Consider the following 20,516-nt stretch of genomic DNA (forward strand, 5'->3'; position numbering starts at 1 on the left):
CTTGAATGTTTCCCAGGCATTGCAAACTTCACAAGTCTGACTCTAAAACTGGTCCTGAGCATCCCAGGTACAGGTATGCCACCATTAGCACATCCCCTTCTTTTTTTGAAAAAAAATTTTATTGTAAAGATGCTGTATAGAGGGGTTACAGTTACATGAGTAAGGCAATGAGTACATTATTTGTTGATTATTATTACCCCTTTCCTTGTTGTTGTCCCACTCTCCTTCCCCTCCCCCACCTCCCATACTCCTCCCCACCCCATCCCCCACCCCCGCCCCAAGTTGTAATATACTGTCCTGTGTGTATATTCCAATATACTGTCCTATGGGTATCATTGTTGCAGTGGGTCATCCTGTGTCCTTGTTCACCATTTTGTTATTCCTCTTCCTCTCCCCAGACAAATGTATATACAAGATGCAGGGTACCCAGATGCCCCTCAGTAGATGAGTGGATCAAGAAAATGTATATATATATGTATATATATATATATATGTATATATATATATATATATATATATGAATTCTGTGCTTCCATCAGAAATAATGACACCACTCCATTTGTTAGGCTTGGAAAAAATCATATTAAGTGAAGTCCCAAAGAAATTTAGGTTCCATGGTCTCCCTTCTTTGCAATCATTAGTATACCTATAGGATAATCAGATGAGTTGAAAAGCTCAAACGCTACGTACATATGATCATATAAGATGATGCTAAGGGAAATGAACCCCAAGATATGCACACAAGAGGTTTTTCTTTATTGTTGTTGTTTTAAATGGATCATGTGATTTTTTTTGTTGCCTTTGCATGTTCTTCCTCCTGTGGTATATCCCCTGGTTGTCACTGTGCTTGATTTTGGTACCACATCCCCTTCTTATCCACATTTTCCTTTCCATATGTGACATATCCATCTGCCTATTTTACCATGCCTGAAGCCTAGGGCCACCTTTGTTGCATTTTTTTCTGATCTTTATCCAGAGGATTGTCAATTCCTAGAAACCAGTTTATATGTACTATATAAAATACCTACTTATGTGTATTGTAGATAATATATTATACATATTTATATATTTTATGTATATATTATGTATTTTACATATAAATATATGTGATATATACAATATATTTAATATGAATATACAGTATGTATTATACATATATTTACTAATTTGATGTAAATATATAATAGCTATTATATATTATATATAAATGGTTTCTAACACTTGACAATCTAAGTGTCTATCTATATTTATGCCTATTTCTCTGTGTCTCTAGTGTCATCTCAGAAGGTTAGGCTATACCAGTTCTTGTTCTGATAAATCAAGTATCCTTTAGATTAGATTTCTAGTCTCTGCAAAGCTGCTAAAAAGAAAACACTAACTGGATCACATTACTACTGTGCTTAAAACTCTTCAAAGGCTTCCAGTAGTGTTAGGATACAATCCAAAGTCCTAAATATGGCCTATGAGGCTTGACACAATCTACCCTCAGCCTAACCCCCGCCAGCAGTGATGTCGTGGACCAGTTTCACTGACTGTGCTTCAGCCACCTGACCTCTTGCCATCCCTAGAATGTGCCATTCTCCAGCCTTGTTCAAGGTGGCTCTTCATCTAGATTAATCTGTTCCCACCTTCTATTTAATGTTTAACTTCTACGGATTCTTTGGGTCATTGATTAAAGGATAGTTCTTCAAAGAATTCTTCCTTTACCCCATCCCTTTATTAGGTCCTGTGGTAACTTCTCACAAGGCTCTTCACTTGAACTCTATACTTGAATTTTTATTCATTATGTTGGGTTTTTTAAATTTATTTTTTCATAGTCTGGGGATCAAACCCAAGGTTTCACTCATGATAGGCAAATGCTCTATCTCCTTAACTCTGGCATTTCATTTTCAATTGGATATGTTTATGTGATTTACTTTTGGAACGGTATGTATTACTCTCTCTTCTAAGATCAAAAGCAGTGAGGATAGACAGTTGGGTGTGTTGCTGTATTCCTAGCATGGGGCAAAGTGTCATATGTATAGAAGGTCACATTTATTTGTGGGAGGAACAAGTTAATGAATCAACTGAACAAGAAACTGGGGAACTCAGTAACATCATCCTTTACCACTTCTTTCCTTGAATTCTGTTTTACATGGTTTCATATTATAACTTAAGAATTCTTCTAGCTACTCCAGATCCCTCCTGTATTGATGGGATGTAATCTTCTCCTCCCCTCTCTGATCCCTTTCTTCAGCCCATCTTGCTTATAGCTTCCTCCTCCTCTTATTGCCTTTACAAACCCAAAGTCTCAATCCACCACATCAGTGCTGTCACTGTCTCCATTTCAAAAGTGGTAAGTCTGAGGTTTAAAGGAAATTTACCTTTGCCAAGGTCACTTAACTATTGGGTGAAACTTGACCTGGAACTCCCAAATATCTTTCTACTGTACAGTGGTTTTGTCATTGATCAGCTGGCTGAGATCTTTTTAACCAATCCAGATAAGAATCTTGTAGTCAAGAAGCTCTTCCAGTGCTAGGAGTCCTGAGCTTTTTGTTGTTGGTGGTGGTGGTTGTGGGGTTTGAACTAAGGGCCTGGGTGCTATCCCTGAGCTCTTTTGCTCAAGGCTAGCACTCTACCACTTAAGCCACAGCACTGCTTACAGTTTTGTTTTTTTTTTTTTGGCAGTCGCAAGGCTTGGACTCTGGGCCTGGGTGCTGTCCCTCAGCTCTTCAGCTCAAGGCTAGAGCTCTACCACTTAAGCTATAGCACCACTTCCAGTTTTCTGGTGGTTTATTGGAGAGAAGAGCTTCACGGACTTTCCTGCCTGGGCTGGCTTTGAACCTTGATCCTCAGATCTCAGCCTCCTGAGTAGCTAGGATTACAGGTGTGAGCCACCGGTGCCCACCTACCACTTGCAGTTTTGAGTGGTTAATTGAAGATAAGCGTCTCACAGGGACTTTTCTGCCTTGGTTGGCTTCAAACTGCAATCCTCAGATCTCAGCCTCCTAAGTAGCTAGGATTATAGATGTGAGCCACCGGTGCCTGGCCGTGTCTTGAGCTTTTGAGGGTCTGAGCCCTAGAGGGTGGACTGGCAGGCAGAGACTTGCAGCTCTACACACTGAGAGACAGGGACCTATTTCTCCATGTAGTAGCCAGAGACTGGCTCTTAGCAATCACGTTGGAGACACTGCTCTAGCATTAGCTACCAGTGGGTCTAGTACTTGATAGCTTTTGTCATCCTTGGGTTCTGGCCACTGTGAGTGACAGGAGTAAGCAATGGTAGGTAGTTCCTTCTAGAGTTAACAGCAATCATAAAGTTTTTCGGAGGTACTAGACTCTCAGCTGGCTCCACAGCATGTGTTAGATCTTTCAAGACGAAGGTATCTGAGATTTGCAGGGCTTGACAGGTCTCTAGAATACCATCCATGACAGGACCCACAATTCCTCATCCCTGGTTCTTTCTTCTATCTTTTTTCAGCCTCCTCTCAGTTTCTCTAGACTCTGGCTGTCCTTACCTTCTCTGCCACCATCACTCCCCATCATTTTTGCCCAGTTGTGCTGTCTGGATCTCTTCAAGCTGGCTCCTGTAGCTGCACCACATATCACTGCTCCCACTGGCAGAGCAGAGCAGAAGCTGGCATACTGTTGCTTCCGCCACCTTCACCACTGCCATTGCTCAGCTGCTACCTAACCATATTCTTTCTTTGTCAAGTCTTTGAGTCTAGTGTTGGGATAATGGTGGGCATCACAGGAGAGTCTCCTGCCCGTCTTATAAAGTGAGCTGAATAGCCTGTTTATATAGCTAGAAAGGGGGCGTGCAGAAGGTGTCTGCCCCAATTGTGGCACTATTTCATGCAAATAAAGGATAGTGTTTGCACTAATCTTGGCATAGTCCTTCATGCAAACGAAGGATTGCAGTTGCACCAATCAGGGCACTCCCTCATGGAAATGAAGAACTATATTTACACCCGGCACAGGCCTTTGGCTGGGTCACAGTGAGAAATACTGTCCCTCTGGTCTGGGTAGATTGGGTGCTAAGGTCCTCCAGACTTTATTGAGGCTTTTGATGGTTAAAAAGTCCAGTACAGGTATTTGAAACAATGGGGGCGAGGACAATGCCTTCAGGAACTGGAGCTGTGCTTGGCATTGCGCAGCTGTGGTTGCTATATAGTTTCCCCAAGGTGTCTGTGAAGTTTTAAAGTGTCCCTTGCTGGCATGAGGGCAGTCCAGCTTGCTACTTGGAGGATGTTTCTTTACTCAACGAAGCTGGGCACCAGGGAAAGGTCTCACAGCTGTCACTCAGGGAGTCAAATTGAACTCCCGCCTCAGTGCCACAGGGAGAGGTAGTCCCTTTAATCTGTCTCAGCTTCTCTTCACTCAGTCATAGTTCTCATTGAAAGCAGTAAGGGATTAGAGTCTACAGAGGGAATAAAAGAGGCAAATAAAAGGGAAGAAAATTATTTAAGGATAGAAGAGATGTCAATAGTGAAGGTCTTGCAGAAGAGCAACAATGGCCAACACTTGGTCTTCTGCACAGAAACCCAAACCCTCTCTTCTCAAACGTGTGAACATGGTCATAGAGTGGAATAGGTTCTCATCTCTACCAGGTGAAAGTAGAGTCTATAGTAGACCTATTAAGATTCATATCCATGTGCTCTGGGACATTGTGTGTATGTGAAATAACAAGTAATGATATTTTGTGGTTATCAATTTGTTTTAGACAAGTCTTCCTTCAAATATCTAAAGACCTGGCCATACTGAATAAATAGAGGTTTTATTATTGGTAAAGAGAATCAATTGCTTGGAATTGCCTGTCATCATTTCCTCCTCCTCCTCCTCCTCCCTCCTCCTCCTCCTCCTCCTCCTCCTCCCTCCTCCCTCCTCCTCCTCCTCCTCCTCCCTCCTCCTCCTCCTCCTCCCTCCTCCTCCTCCTCCCTCCTCCTCCTCCTCCTCCTCCTCCTCTTCCCTCCTCCTCCTCCTCCTCCCTCCTCCTCCTCCTCCTCCTCCTCCTCCTCCTCCTCCTCCTCCTCCTTCCTCTTTCTTTTGGAGTGTTAGGGATAGAACTTAGGGCCTCAGTAATCCTCTACTATTAGTCTTCTTTTTTTTTTTCTGTGCTGGTCATGGGGCTTGAACTCCGGGCCTGGGTGCTATCTCTGAGCTCTTCAGCTCAAGGTGAGTGCTCTACCACTTGAGCCACAGCTCCATTTCTGGCTTTCTGGTGGTTAATTGGAGATAGGAGTCTCAAGGACTTTCCTGCTGTGGCTGCCTTTGAACTGCAATCCTTAGATCTCAGCCTCCAAACTAGCTAGGATTACAGGTGTGAGCCACTAGTGCCCAGCCCTTTTTGTTTTTGAGATGTATTTGTCATACCAAAAATACACTCATTAAAGTATACAATTCATTGTTTTTCTTTGGTCTACTTACAGAATTGTGCATTCATCATCAACGTCTAAGATTAAAATATTTTCTGAACTCCCAGGAGAAGTCACTTCTTAAACATTTCGCTCTACCTTCCCAGCCTTTGGTGACCACTAAAATATTTCTTGTCTCTATAAATTTCCCTGTTGGGACATTATATATGAATGGGTAATAACTCATGGGATTTGTGACTGGTTTCTTTCACTTAGTGCCCTGTGTTCAGGGTTCATTTGCATTTTAGAATGTGGCAGTATTGATTCCTTTTTATTGTGGATTAACATTCCATGTTATGGATATATACATTTCCTTTAAGTCATTCAACAGTTGATGGACTTTTTGGCTACTAATGGATAATGCAGTTATGAACATTCATGTATAGGGTTTGTGTTTGTGTGTATGTGTGAGATAAGGTCTAGTGAGTAGCCAGGCTCCCTTTGAACTCAGGATTCTCTTGCCTCAGCATTCCATGGGCTGGGATTATAAGTGTGTGCTGACAGGCCCAGTGTGGAAATAGCATGTTTGTGAACATATGGGTTCATGTCTCTTGGGCATATACCTAACAGTGTTGCTGGTCATAGAGTTCTTCTATGTTCACCTTTGTGTGTGTGTGTGTTGGGAGGGGGAGTGGTTTTTTGGTGCAGAGGACTGAGTACTGGTTAGTGTTTCTCATTACAAGCCCTTCACTGTTTGTTGACATCACTTGAGTATTTTTCCTCCCTTTTATTCCCTTGGTAGACTCCAATTCTCTGCTGCTTTTAGTGGGGTCTAAGCTTTCAATGCCTGAAAGTTATTTGTAAAACATCTTGAACTTTCTGGAGGAAGGGCATGAAAGCAATGTTTATCTGTGGGTTAGGCACTCACCGTGCTGTTTTGTAACAAAAGTTTATTGAGTAGGAGGCTTATTTAACTTCTTCCGGAGGGCTATACTCCTACAGCTCCTAGTCCAAACAGCTTCTTAATTACCCAGCTCACAGTCTGAACATCTTAACGAATGGCTTTGAAGTTTCCACAGGAGTAAACTAAAACACGTAAACATGCAGCCGTGTGCCTGACACATGATCATTGTCTAAAGAAATGCTTGCTTGCTATTCTGCAAAGTTACTTTATTGAACGACTCGTGTGTTCTTCTAGGTATAAATTTCAGTAACTTTCACAAGTTACTATTTTGTTTATTTCAGAACACAAGGATTAGGAAGGCTTTTTTTTTTTTTTTTTCCGGGAGGGCATCGCTATGAATTTTCAGCTGATCGTTTTACCACCTCCTCTCTTGTTTACTTTTAGGGTAATAATAAAGAACCGGCCTCTGCCTACCCAAATAATTTAATCCGCCAAGGCACCATGCCTGTGTGCATATAAAATAATATTTATCGACATGCAGACATGCAAGCCGGGAATTTAATCCGCTCAATTCCACACCGACAATTTTCCTGCGGTTTAACCCCACGTGCTAACCCCCAACCCCAGCCTTCTGCCCGTGGGCCGGCAGAGGTGTGGGAGAGGCCTGGGGGGCCCGGGGGCCACGTTTGGGTGGAGGGGCCGGCAGCCTTGGGGTGTAAATGGGCACCGAGGGGAGGCCGCGCCCCGTCCCCGCCGGGCTGGTCCCGGGATCAACGGGAGAAACGAGTCAATCACTTCCTCTTGGCCCCCAGTGCGGTCCTCGGGCCGGCCGCGGGGGCCGGGGGAGGGGACCCGAGGGCACTGCCCCCCCCTCCGAGTCCGGCTGGGTTCCCCGCGTTGGGGAGCCGACAGTGAGTCACCCCGATTCCCGGGGGCCGAGGGGGGGGCCGCGGGGGTGGAGGAGCCGCGCGGCCGAAATTCTAGACGAGGACGCCTGGAAGGAAGAGGAGGGGCGAGCGCGTGGGGAAGAGGGAGGGGGAGGGAGGAGGCGGGCGCGGAGAGAAGGGGCGCGGGCCGCCGCGATCGGGGCCACGCGTTTCCACCGCTCGCTCGCTCGCTCGCTCGCTGGGCTGGTGGCGGCTCCGCTCCGCGCCGCGGGACATGCCTGCCCCGCGCGCCCGGCACGGCTAGCTGCTCCCGGGGCCTCCTGCCCGCGCGCGCGCGCGCGCCGCCCCGCACCTGGCCGCCGCCTCGGAGCCCGGCTGGGGCCGAGGGCGCCGCCCGCCCGCCCGCGGCCGACATGGGGCTGCAGCCCCTGGAGTTCAGCGATTGCTACCTCGACAGCCCCTGGTTCCGGGAGAGGATCCGCGCGCACGAAGCGGAGCTCGAGAGGACCAACAAGTTCATCAAAGAGCTCATCAAGGACGGCAAGAACCTCATCGCTGCCACCAAGAGTAAGCGGGAGACCCGGGCGCGCCGGGCGGGCGGCGGCGTGGCGAGGCCCCGCACCCGGGGTCCGCCCGGCTCCCGACTCTGAGATCCCCGGAGTCCCCCCCCCCCCCCCCCCCCCGTCCGTCCGCCCGGAGCCTCCACGGGCCCGGTCGGTCCTCCCCGGCCGCCGAGGCCGATCCTCTTTCCCGCCCCTGGCCTCTGCCCAGCCCCGCGCCCCTGGGTGCTGCGCCCCCCGCGATCCGTGCCCGCTGGGGCCTGGGCTTTGATCCCACCCCAGCGGCCCACAGCACGGACTGATCGCTTTGACCTGTTTTATCTCGTGACCTTTCCAAACAGCTTTTATTTACTCATTGGATGCCTTGGGCAGCACGCGCTCGGTCTTCCTCGCCCCTTCCCGGGCACTCCGGTCCCCGGTCCCTGGCGGTGCCAAACCAGAAAGTCCACCCGGCCTTGGGCTGCCTCCTGCACATTCCTTCCCACCTCCTGTGCCGCGGACAGTTCAAAGATCGAGGTTTGCAAGGGTCAGCGGGCCGCCGGTCCTTTGGCCCCTGACCGGCCCCGCCTCGGACTGGGAATTCTAAGACTTCTCCAGCTCCGTGCCCTCCCTTCCCTATCTGTCCCCATCTTTCTCTTGAAAAACGCCGTAGAAAACCGGAGAACTGGGAGGGCTCAGTGTAGTGCGGTGATCTTGCAAGGAGTCTAGTCTAAGAGAAGTGGCCTGCGGGGAGTTAGCTCCTGGAGAGCCTGGAGCCTGACCACTCTGTGACCCACTGTCCCTGAGAGGCCACCGTGAGGGAACCAGCCCCCTCCCCTGGCTACTTCCCTCTGGAAAAAGACAGAGACTCAGGCGGCCAAGATGTCAAGGTTAGGGTTCAAAGCCAGCCCAGGCAGGGAAGTCTGCAAGACTTTCCATTTAAGCACCAAAAAAAAAAAAAAAAAAAAAAAAGGAAGTGGAGCTATGGCTCAAGTGGTGGAGCACTAGCCTTGAGCAAAAAGCTCAGGGACAATGTCCAGGTTCTGAGTTCAAGACCCTTGACCAGTGCTCACGTGCACACACACACGCACACAGATCCTGGGCCATATCCAGTCTCCCTGTCAGGCCTTTTCTTACTCAGTTGGTGATTTCCTGACTTCATAGTTTGTCTCTTGTAGATCCCACTTCACCCCATCCTCAAGTTTTGCATTATGAAGATTAAGACGTATTGAGCCTGCTGCCTCATCTGTCCATCACAGAGCCTGGCCCAGTTAATCTTCATTAAATATATGAGCTGGAATGTATTTTAATAGGAAGTTTTTAGTGAGCCATCCCTGTAATTTTGGAAGCAAGTCACTCTGCTTCTTTGGAGACTCTCCAAGGTTCTTTTTGGGTCCTGTGACCTCTTTGGGGTTGCAAAACTAGGATGGGGACCCACTTTTGGGGTGGCATGTGATGAGTGGGCTTATTTGGTGGATGTCCTTCCAGGCCCTTGGCACTGGACTCGTGGGTTGGCTGGCATGCAGGGAGGAGGAAGTATGGGGAATTGTATAGTTAGGATTGGAGTGAACCTAAGGGTCTGACTCCGGTGGCTCAGTGTTACCCAGTGTCACTGGGGTGGGGAGTGTCCTTAGTGGCATGGTGGCAGCTCCCTCTGGAGCAGGAGCCATGTGGAGAGAGGCAGATGGCAAAGCCAGTTTGGCCACTGGCAATAAAGCTATTTGTGGGACAGTGTATTCCCTGCTCTGCCAGAAGGAAGCGAGCTTGTGTTCCAGCATCTCGGAGCATCTGGGGGGTGGGGGAGCAGCTGGGAGCCTTCCTCCATAGAAGGCACACTTCCTGGAATTTGTGAATTGGTGTCTTATTCCTTTTGATTCTTGTCCTTAATTGTAAGAACCATAATTGGTAATCATGCTTCAGGGAGCCATCAGAAACTATCCTGTTCCTCCTCCTCTTGAGTTTCTTTTTACATTCTTTCCCGTGACAGATAGAGCTGTAGTTCACATTTTTTTTAAATGGGAGAACTTGACTTTCCCCCTGCTTGTTCTCTGATCTTTACTTTTAGTTCTTCCAAAGACTGTGGACAAGTGCTGGACTTGCAGGGTACTGATGGGTCATGCCTATTATCCCAGCTATTTGGGGAAGCAGCGATCTGGACATTGGTTTGAAACTAGCTAGTACAGCACTCACATAGGGCCAGGCAGGCAAGCACAAACCCTGGTATCTGTCCTGGGCTTAAAAAGACCAGAGTTTATTTTTATTCCCTGCTGGGCCTTGCTGCGTGGAAGTTGATTGCTTGCTCTCTTTTTCTTTTCCTTCTTTCCTTCTTTCCTTCTTCCCTCCCTCCCTTCCTCCCTCCCTCCCTTCCTTTTCCTCCTTCCCTCCTTCCCTCCTTCCCCCCTCTTTCTCTCTCTCTTTTCTTTTCTTTCTTCCTGTGATATTGTGGTTTTAAATTCAGTGACTCACATACATTTGCTAGTCAGGTGTTCTTCTGTATCTGAGCCACATCTATTACTAGCTGGGTTTTTTTTTTTTTTTTTTTTTTTTGGTCGGTAATGGGGCTTGAACTCTGGGTCTGGGCACTGTTTCTGAGCTCTTCAGCTCAAGGCAGGCACTCTATCACTTGAGCCACAGTGCTACTTCCTGTTTTCTGAGTGGTTAATTGGAGATAAGAGTTTCACAGACTTTCCTGCCTGGGCTGGCTTTGAACTGTGATCCTTAGATCTCAGCCTCCTGGGTAGCTAGGATTACAGGCGTGAGCCACCAGCACCCAGCTCACTAGCTATTTTTTAAATAGTGTCTCACTTTCTCCCTGGTGCACACCTGGACTACTCTCTGCCTATTTGAGGCTTCCTGATATTGCTAGAATGATAGGTGCACACAACTGGGTCTACTTTTCCTTTACTGAGTTGGAAACAAACTCGTGGACCTGATTTAAGACCATGATCCTCCCAACCTCACCCTCACCCTCACCTGTAACTTCTTAGAATAATAGGCACGAGACACTGTGTCCAATTTCTTTCGTGTTTGGTTTCTCTTGATTCATTTTTTGGAGGGATTAGTAATGTTCTCAGCAATTGGAAATGGCATGATGAGATCATTGAAAATTTTAGGTCTGTGGTTCACCTAATTGTTGATCCTTTCTAAAACACTGGAGTCAGAGAATCAAGGAAGGGCACCAGAGGGAGGATCTACAGAAAGGGTAGCAAATAACTGAGTCAGATTGTTCATATTTCTGGATGTTTTATACTTTATTTTGCAACAATAGCCTTTTGTGTATTTTCAAGATTGTGTGTTTAAATGAGTTCTGTTTTTGATTGTCTTTTAAGATGCCTTCTTAGTGCACTAAATTCTTGTTAGGCTTGTGTAATTTGGGTGTCTTGAAGTGTCTTTGAAATTGTTGATAATTATTATTATTATTATTTTTTTTTTTTTTTTTGTCGGCCGTGGGGCTTGAACTCTGGGCCTGGGCGCTGTCCCTCAGCTCTTCAGCTCAAGGCGAGCGCTCTACCACTTGAGCTACAGCGCCACTTCCGGTTTTCTGGTGGTTTATTGGAGATAGGAGTCTCACGGTCTCTCCTGCCCGGGCTGGCTTTGAACCGCGATCCTCAGATCTCAGCCTCCTGAGTAGCTAGGATTACAGGCGTGAGCCACCAGCGCCCGGCTTTGTTGATAATTATTTAAAGAAGTCGTGGGCCTGTAGGACTTGAAGGCTTGCTGCTTAGTTCTATTACAGAGGAATCAACAAATAGTTCCTCTTATTTGGTTAATGTTGTTGCTGGTAATCAAAGAAATAATAAGGTAGAGGTTCCTTGCCCTTGAGTTTATTTTTGTGTTTGAATTCACTTTTTTTTTTTTTTTTTTTGGCTTGAACCCTGGGCCTGGGATCTGTCACTTCTGGCTCTTTCTGAGTAGTTTATTGGACATCAGAGTCTCTAAGACTTTCCTACCTGCTATCTTCAGATCTCAGCCTCCTGAGTAGTTAGATTACAGGCATGAGCCACCCAAGCCCAGCTGAATTCACTTTTAAAGAACACTTTTGAACACCCCTCTGCACTATGCTAAATTCTTGAAGAAAAGGATATGCAAATAAATATGTTGAAAGATTAGGTGATAGGTAAGTATTCTCTCATTGCCAGGAACAAAGAGTGGAAAAAGTTTTCTCAGAGTTTTGGAACTTGAGTTGTTTTAAGTAAGAAAATTTTGTCAGATTGGAAACAAACAAGAAAGCCTGCAGTGTTGGGGACAGAAAGGAGACCAGTTTGGCTGGAGTGGAGATTGCGTATCTGGGAGTAGACCGGGCCAAATGCAAAGGTCAGTTTTATATGATAGAGGCCCTATAAGCAAGATTGGGAAGGTGGACTTGATTCCTTGGAGAATGGTGTGCCGATGCCCGACACAACTGGAGGCAGTATGGGCTGTTTGTGTGTAGGACTTTGGGAGATACAGCCAGGGTAGGAGGAGCTCCGGAGAGAAGAGGATTGACTTCTGTGCTAGCCATGGAGATCATTCACTCAGTTCAATGGACTCTTTGTTCAAGTGGCTTTTTAGTTCTTCCTTTTGTCACTCCTTTCCTTTCGTAGAATAACTAGTGTCCTCTTCCAGTGCCATTTAAATGTCTGAAATCCTTTAGACTGATGTCTGTGTGGCTGTAGGTACTTATGACTCATACAAATATATGACATATTTGGCAGGAACAGTAGGATGTAAACATTTTTCTCATAAATTCTACATTAGGCATGCTAGAGAAAAGTATGGAAAATATTTTCTGCAACCATTTAAACAGTCCTAGCCATTGATTAGCCACTTACCTTGTTTTATCAAATGCTTGTTAGTAAACTTGAGGGCCGCTTGGGTGGACAAGTCAGAAGTGACCTTGCTAATAAATGTCAGAACTAGAATAAGTTTCCCAGGACTTGGTTTTAGTACTGTAAGCCTTGGTATATTCTTTGGTCCAAAGAAAGCAATGTGGTTGAATCATTCCTTGTGATAACTTCAGTGCTCACCTGGGGTTTCGCTGGGAGTTTGGTTTACAGCATGATGTAGGCTGGTGGCAGAGGTAATTATAACCAAGCTTGAACAAGAAGGACCAGGCTGTCTTTAAAATCTTCAGATGTCTTTGTCATTTTAGATTATCCATGGCTTCATTTTCGAGTTGGTTCTATTTAGAGCCTACCGCCCACAGAGCCCAGTACTTTTGTCACTCAAGGTTGGCATTCTACCCCTTGAGCCACACTTCCACTTCTAGCTTTTTGGTGGTTAATTGGAGACAAGAGTCACACAGACTTTTCTGCCTAGGCTATCTTTGAACCACAGTCCTCAGATATCAGCCACCAAGTAGCTAGGATTACAGGCATGAGCTACCAGCGCCTAGCTTCTTGATGAATTCTTTGGGAGACTGGGGAGCAGTATAGACTTTAGGAGGAGAAATGAGATAGAGGAGGTTATTTTTGTGTTTAAAATAACCAATGAAGGATTGGTACAGAAGGTAAAGAGCCTGGCCCGTTGGGCTCCCCATCCTAAATCAGCCATCTACTGAAAGTGGAACCTGAGTTAAGCCACTTAGTTCTGAAAGTTGGAGGTTTCAGTACTACCCACCAGGTCGACTTATAATTGGATAAGTGGGTAGATCCATGTAAAAGATTTAGAATATCATTATCTCAACGGCAGTTTTAGGTTGTAATATCAAGGTCATCTTGGCTTGTAGACCAGTTATCTAATCATTTAGGACTTTATCACTTATGAGAATGTATTTGCCCAGATCCTCATTATCAAGAAGGTACATCTGTCAGACTCAGCCATATTTTGAGTATAGTTCCCAGATGCCAGAAAATCTTGAACATAAGTTGGCAAATCAAAACTCAGTAGTATTTCAGAGAAATCTTTTTCCAGATTCATTTCTGATTCCTAGTGAAGTACAAGATGAAGGGTGTTGGAAAACTTGTGTGCTGTCTCCAACTGAGTTCCCTCTGGTAGTGAGCAGTAGCAGGCCTGGAACCTGGGGAATTGGTAAGGAAGAGTTAATGACCACACAGCTCTGCTCAGCATTCTGGGATGGCAGCACATCATCTGACTTAAAATCACAGGGGTTTTTTTTCTCTCTCCCTCTCCCTCTCCCTCTCCCTCTCCCTCTCCCTCTCCCTCTCCCTCTCCCTCTCCCTCTCCCTCTCCCTCTCCCTCTCCCTCTCCGTCTCTCTCTCTCTCTCTCTCTCTCTCTCTCTCTCTCTCTCTCTCTCTCTCTCTCTCGGTGGTTGTGGGGCTTGAACTCAGGGCCTGTGTACATCGTCCCTGAGCTTTTTTGATCAAGGGCAGCACTCTACCACTTCCTGTTCTTTGAGTGGTTGATCAGGGGTAAGAGTCTTACAGACAATTCTGTTCTGGCTGTCTTCAAACTGTGATCCTCAGATCTCAGCCTCCTGGGTAGCTAGGATTACAGGCCTAAGCCACCAGTGCCCATGAAGGGATTCTGAAGGATCAGAAGTCAACATTTTGGAAAACCTAGTGATATTGTAGAGGGCTTTTGTATTTGTTAGGGTAAATTCACAATGGAAAGAAGACCGCCTGCTGTGGATTCTTCTAGAAGCCTGTTTGAATTTTCTGACTCTAATAGCTATTACCTATCATATGTATATATTTTAATGCACACTTTCTTTTTAAAATTTTTTTTGGTCATTTGAGGGTCTTGAACTTGTGGCCTAGACACTGTCCCGGAGAGCTCTTTTGCTCAAGGAACTTTTGCTCTACCACTTTGAGGCATAGCACCACTTCCAGTGGCTTTCTGGTGGTTAATTATAGATAAGAGTCTCATGGACTTACTTTCCTTCCCGAACTGGCTTCGAACCACTATCCTTGGATCTCAGTCCTAAGTAGCTGGAATTACAGGTGTGAGCCACCAGCGCCCAACTTCTCTTTCTGTATTACTCTATACACATATAAAACCGAGAGAGAAAACTGTTATGGAAAATATTATGTAGCCTCCTTTGAGTCTCCTGTTTGTGATGGTGTATAGGTAAACTGTTTATCTTTGAGCACAGTTAATATAAACACAATGTTGTGTCTAGAAGTTTGATGTTAGAAAAAGCAGTATGGAGACTTTCTTTTATGGGATTCAGTGTTGCTTAGCTTTGCCTTTGACTTTGTACATGTGGTTTAAAGACAACGTGCCTGTCAAGTTGGCTTCATTTCAGCTTTTTGTTTTCTTTGCCAGATCTGGGGCTTGAACCCGGAGGCTGGGTACTATCCATGAGTTTCTGTGCTCAAGGCAAGTACTGTAGTACTTGAATCACAACTCTGCTTCCAGCTTTTTTAGTAGTTAATCAGAGATAAGAGTCTCATAGACTATTCCTGCCTTAGCTCACTTGAGCTGTGATCCTCAGATTTCATCCTCCTGAGTAGCTAGGATTACAAGCATGAGCCACCTGCACCTGGCTTCATTTCAGCTTTTATTGAGCATTTGTGATTTGTTTTGTGCTAAACTCTGCTTAGGCATTATAACAATAACTCAGTGGAATGAGGTATTATTTGCCATCTTTTGTAAAATTGTAAACTAAATTTAGAGGGAATAGTAACTTGTCTAGATCAGAGCTTCTGGATTTATAAGAAGGTGTGTAGAAATTGTAGATAATAATTCTGAGTTAGGATGTCTTGACTGTTTTACTAGATTCCTTTAAAATTAAACCTTAGAGATAAAATAGCCAATTATAGACTACGTCTCAAAGCTGTTTTTGTTATTTAAGATTTATATAATGTAAATAATTTTAATGATAGCTAGCTTTTATTATTTACTAGTTGCTTTCATTTGTGCTAAATGCACTATAGGCATTTTGTAATATTAATTACTCAGTGGAATGTGATACTAGTTAATGTATTTCATAGGTCAGGAAACTTGAATTTAGTAGCTTGTCTAGACCATATAATTTTGTGAAGCTGGAATGTGAACTGGGGTTTGTCTTACTCCAACCCCTTAACCACATTGATAAGCTGTCTCTTTAAAAGGGTGTGGGCTGTGATCTGGCTGGCAATCTTTCCATGATAAGGCCTCAAGATCTGGAATGTGTGTGTATTTGATGATTTAGACTATTCTTCCTAACTCAGTGTAGTAATCATAATTTAAAATTTAAACTTAGGTATCCTCAAGATCATTGTTGTAACTAAAACTGTATCCTCAGTGTAAACATTCAGAGATTGTGTTGATTTAGGATCCATTACAAGGCACAGACCTCCATTCAATAAAATACTATTTATACTTTCTCATCTCCCCGCCTTTTTCTTCCCTGGCATTTCTCTTCCTTCCTCCCCATTTCTCATCCTGTTCCCAAGTAAAATTTAACTTCCAATTTTTAATATTAGTCTAGCTTTAAAAATCTTGAGATTTTTATTTTAGAACTATAAAAAAATTACAAATACAAAAAGGTATGAAAAACCTGGCAAAGTAGTGCATCCCTGTAATCCCCGCAAAAGGAAGGTTGAGGAAGGAGGTTTTCTATGGCATTTGCTTTTCCATTTCAGACAATTGGTTCTTTTGCTTTTTGATTTTCTGAAATTGAAAAGCAAAAGATAGAAGAATCTCATAAAAAGTATCCATGTGTTTGTATTCCAGCTTACATGCTTCTCCCTGCTTTCTTCCCCAAAGCTGGGAGCTATCACAAGTCTAACATTTATGAGTTCTAGACATTTTTACAGTGGGACACGCCCCTAAGTAAAACAGCATAATTTGTGTGTTTTTAGACTTTATATAATGGTTTCATACAATGTGTCTCTCCTCTTCTATGTTACATATGTGAACCCATCTAGATGAATATATGTAAGTTTGTTTTGTTTAGTTCACCTTTTTTGTGGTGAGTAGAAATTGGACATTGGAACTAATATTCTATCATGCTTCTTACAGGTTTATGTTTTAAATTTTATGTGATGCTGAGGTTCAAACCCAGAGCCTTGTACATGCTGGGCAAGTGCTCTACCACTCAGCTACACTCTCATGCTTTTATTTTCATAGTGAACCCATAAATCTATGTAGAGAATATACATGTGATGTCCTTACTGTAATACATTTACATTTATTTGAGGTAGTACTTGAGTTTGAACTCAGGACTTGTGTGCTTACTAGGCAGCCACTCAACCACTAACATGATGGCCCTGTGCCCTTTTTACTTTAGGTAATTTTCCTGGTAGAATCTTGTTTTTTTTTTTTTTTTTTTTTTTCTGGTCATGGGCCTGATGAACTCTGGGCCTGGGTGCTGTCCCTTAGCTCTTCAGCTCAAGGCAAGTGCTCTACCACTTGAACCATAGTGCCACTCCCAGCTTTTTCTGCTTATCTGGTGCTGAGGAATGAAACCCAGGGCCTCATGCATGCAAGGCAAGCACTCTACCACTGAGCCACCTTTGCAGCCCCCAATCTTGTGGTTTTGACTGTGACTGGCCTTAGAAGGATTCTCCTTCTGCCTCCTGAGTAGCTGGAATTAGAGATGTATGCTACCATTTCTGTCTCTGTAATTAATTTTATAAACTTAAAACACTTTGGAAATGGTCTTTGTAGTGGTGAAGATAAACTCAGGACCTTATGAATCTGAATCCAGCAAACTACCACTGAATTACATTTTTGGAGCTAAGTTTTCTTTTTGATGTTCTGTGTTATCAGCTTAGCCTTCTCTTAGCCTTCTCCTGAGTCAGTATACATTTCAGGACTGTAAGAAATAAATGGTGGGAGTCAGCAACAACAAAATCTTTACAGGCCTTTTTGCTTCATCCGACATTAGGCTCTAGTGCTAGCACATAAGGAGAAAGTGATACTTGGATTCAAAGTGTCCACAGCTGTTGAGCAGGTGGGGTTAGATAAATTGTTTTTTAGCCAGGGTGGCTGGTGTCTTGTGGGAACAGGAGCACAGGGCCTGTTGTACAGCATTGTCCCCAGGCAGGATTTTACTTAATCTTGTGAAGGAACCCTTTTTGCATTGGGAAAGCCTGGACCACAATCTTTCCTTGTAAACAAACACACATCACCTGTATAAAGAACCTTGGCCTTTACACTATAAGGGCAGGTAGTTCTTTAAACACTGAGATGTCTGATAATCTCCCTATGCTATGTCAATTACCATGGCTAGGTGGGGCTTCCTGGTTCAACTAGAATTCCCACTTCCTGTCTCCCCAGGAATTTGCCAATCCGGTGCCATTTAGTATTTCATTAAGGCGTGTTGATTTCCCCTCACCTGTCTACTGGCTCTCCCACATGCACCTCTGCCCTCTTGTGCTAAGAGGCCGTACTCTCTTGGTGAGGCTGTGGCTGGTGGAACTGGATTTGGCCACTGCAGCGTCACCTCGGGTCTGAATACAGGATGTTTAATGGTTTCTCAACAATTGAGTGCTTTTATCTCTCAAGATGAAGTTGATTTCATGGCCTATTAGCTGTGTGCCTTGGGCAAGTTACTGATGCCCTCAGTGCCTGAATTTTCTTTATTAGCCTGTCCATTAGTAAAGTGGACATGGTAAGAACTCTTCCTCATGGTTGGTCATCTTCCCTCCTCTCCTCTATGTTAGTCAGACCTCCAGGGCTCAACGGATTCTCTAGTCTCTTATTTCCCCAGCAGCTGGGACTATAGGTATACACCTATGAGCCATGTACTAGGTGGTTCTATTTGTTGCTCACATTAAGTATTAAAGGTCTTATAACTGCTTGGCTGTAGTATGTACTTATCATCATTATTGTATGTGTGCGTGCATGCATGTATGTGTGTGTGTGTGTGTGTGTGTGTGTGTGTGTGTGTGTGTATGTGTGTGTATTGAGGCTTGAACTCAGGATCTCCAGCTTGTCCTCCTCCCCACAGCTGGCATTATACCAATTCAGCTATACCTTCAGTTCAACATTTTGTTGAACATTTCTGCCCAGGTTGGCTTAAATCTGAGATCTTTTGGGGGTAATACTCCTGAGTAACTGAAGATTGATTCCAGGCTAGACCCATAGATGCCTGCCTGCCTTTATTTCTGAAGTAATTAGAAGAATGCCTGAACCATAGTGACCTCCATATGCATTTGTTAGGTGTAGACCAAAAAAAAAACCCCACTTCTGTTCCTAGTCCTTACTGCCAATAACCTTACTTATGTCTGGTGGAGAGGTGCTGCCCTCCATGTCACTGAGTTTGGGCTATGCTGAACTAATTGCTGGAGGATTAACAATGAAGAGAGACCCTGTGTGCCCATGCAGAAATTAGTTCCAGTGAGAAATGGTAATCTTATCTTACATTGTTGAATAAGTTTGAGTTGCTATGGTCATAGTTGATGGCTTTAGGTTCAAAAAAAACTTGAAGGAAATGCATGTTGAATATCCAAAATCTGAAATGTTTTGAGGACTGCCAAAATTCTAATTTGCAAGTGGAAAATCTATAGCAGGACACTTGGTTTCTTGCATAAAATTATTACAAATACTATTTTTGCAAATACTATTATTACAAATAATGTGTGGCTTACACCTGTAATCCTAGCTGTTCGGGAGGCTGAGATTTGAGGATCTTAGTTGGAGGCAGCTTAAGCAAACAAACTTTGTATCTGCAATTGACTGAGCCATCTGGTGGATGGCTCAAGTGGTAGACCACTGGCCATGAGTAGAAAGAGTCTAGTGAGATAAATGAGACCCTGCGTTCAAGCCCTAATACTGACATGTAAAACAGAGGTGCTGTGTAGAATTTCCTTTCTCCCCAATAGAGAAAAAGGTACATGAAACATGACTGAGTAGATGATGTGACTTGGATCCTGTCTGGAACATCTCATTATGTGTAATGCAAATATTCCAGACTTCAGATCCTCAAACACTCTTGGGCCCAAGTATTTTGAACAAGGAATATTGACCTTTTAGTAATGTTGAGACCAAGAGGAGGGTGGGGGTGGGTGGGTGGGAAGAGTACAGGAGCTTTGGTGCCCAGATAGACCTGGGGTAGGGTGCGGTGGGGTGCAATCCTGGTGAAGCAGATTTTGTTGTGAATTCAGTAGGAAGCAATTGAGAAGTTTTCAGAGAAGTTTCCAGCAGGCTACTGACACCATCAGGATCATTATGTCAGGAAGGTAACTCAGTGCCACTGTCTCATACCTGTAATCCTAGCAGCTCGGGAGGCTGATACCTAAGGGTCACTTCAAAACCAGCCCCCCATAGGAAAATCCTTGACACTTTTTTTTTGTTGGTCATGGGGCTTGAACTCTGGGCCTGGGCGCTTTCCCTTAGCTCTTTAGCTCAAGGCCAGCGCTCTACCACTTGAGCCACAGTACCACTTCAGGTTTTCTGAGTGGTTTATTGGAGATTAGAGTCTCACAGTCTTTCCTGTCCGGGCTGGCTTTGAACCATGATCCTCAGATCTCAGGCTCCTGAGGAGCTAGGATTACAGGTGTGAGCCACCGGTGCCCAGCTCCTTGACACTCTTATGTCCAGTTTACTACCAAAAAGTCTGTAGTAGAGGTATAGCTCAAGAGCTTTGAGTGAAAAAACTCAGGGATAGCGCCCAGGCCCTGAGTTCAGCAAAAAATAGGTAATAACTATTATAATAAATAATATCTTATCTTTTAGCTATTTAAGTTTAACATATTTTAAGATATAATACATGGAATAATCTTTCTTAAGAACGTGACTGGTGGTTAGTGCATGCCTGTAATCCTAGCTACTCAAGAGGCTGAGATTGGGACGATCAAGGTTTGAGGCTCAACTGGATCAAAATGTTTGTGAGACCATCTGAGCAGAGTAGTACATAACTATCATACCAGCCATGGGGGAAAAAGGGTAAATAGGAGGATTCTAAATGCTGGCAAAAAGCAAGACCCTAGTTATAAAATAATGAAACTGAAATTTACGACTCAAATGGTAGACTGCCTAGCT

The 20,516-nt window shown here is 44.5% G+C and overlaps 1 protein-coding gene across 2 annotated transcripts in view; it reads left to right on the top strand.

Annotated features, from left to right (window-relative positions):
- Positions 1-7,395: 7,395 nt before the first annotated feature.
- Arhgap10 (Rho GTPase activating protein 10) overlaps positions 7,396-20,516 on the top strand; it is a 213,656-nt gene continuing 200,535 nt past the window's right edge. Inside the window, exon 1 of one of the 2 annotated variants that reach the window (XM_070022178.1) lies at positions 7,396-7,691. In XM_070022178.1, coding sequence (XP_069878279.1) covers positions 7,538-7,691 — 154 coding nt within the window. In that variant the 5' untranslated portion in view covers positions 7,396-7,537. The remainder of the gene's footprint in view (positions 7,692-20,516) is intronic. The other variant, XM_070022177.1, reaches the window with a different exon arrangement.

This window comes from Dipodomys merriami, unplaced genomic scaffold (assembly GCF_024711535.1).
Source record: "Dipodomys merriami isolate MVZ:Mamm:240054 unplaced genomic scaffold, mDipMer1.0.p SCAF_15, whole genome shotgun sequence".
In the NCBI taxonomy this organism is placed as follows: Eukaryota; Metazoa; Chordata; class Mammalia; order Rodentia; family Heteromyidae; genus Dipodomys; species Dipodomys merriami.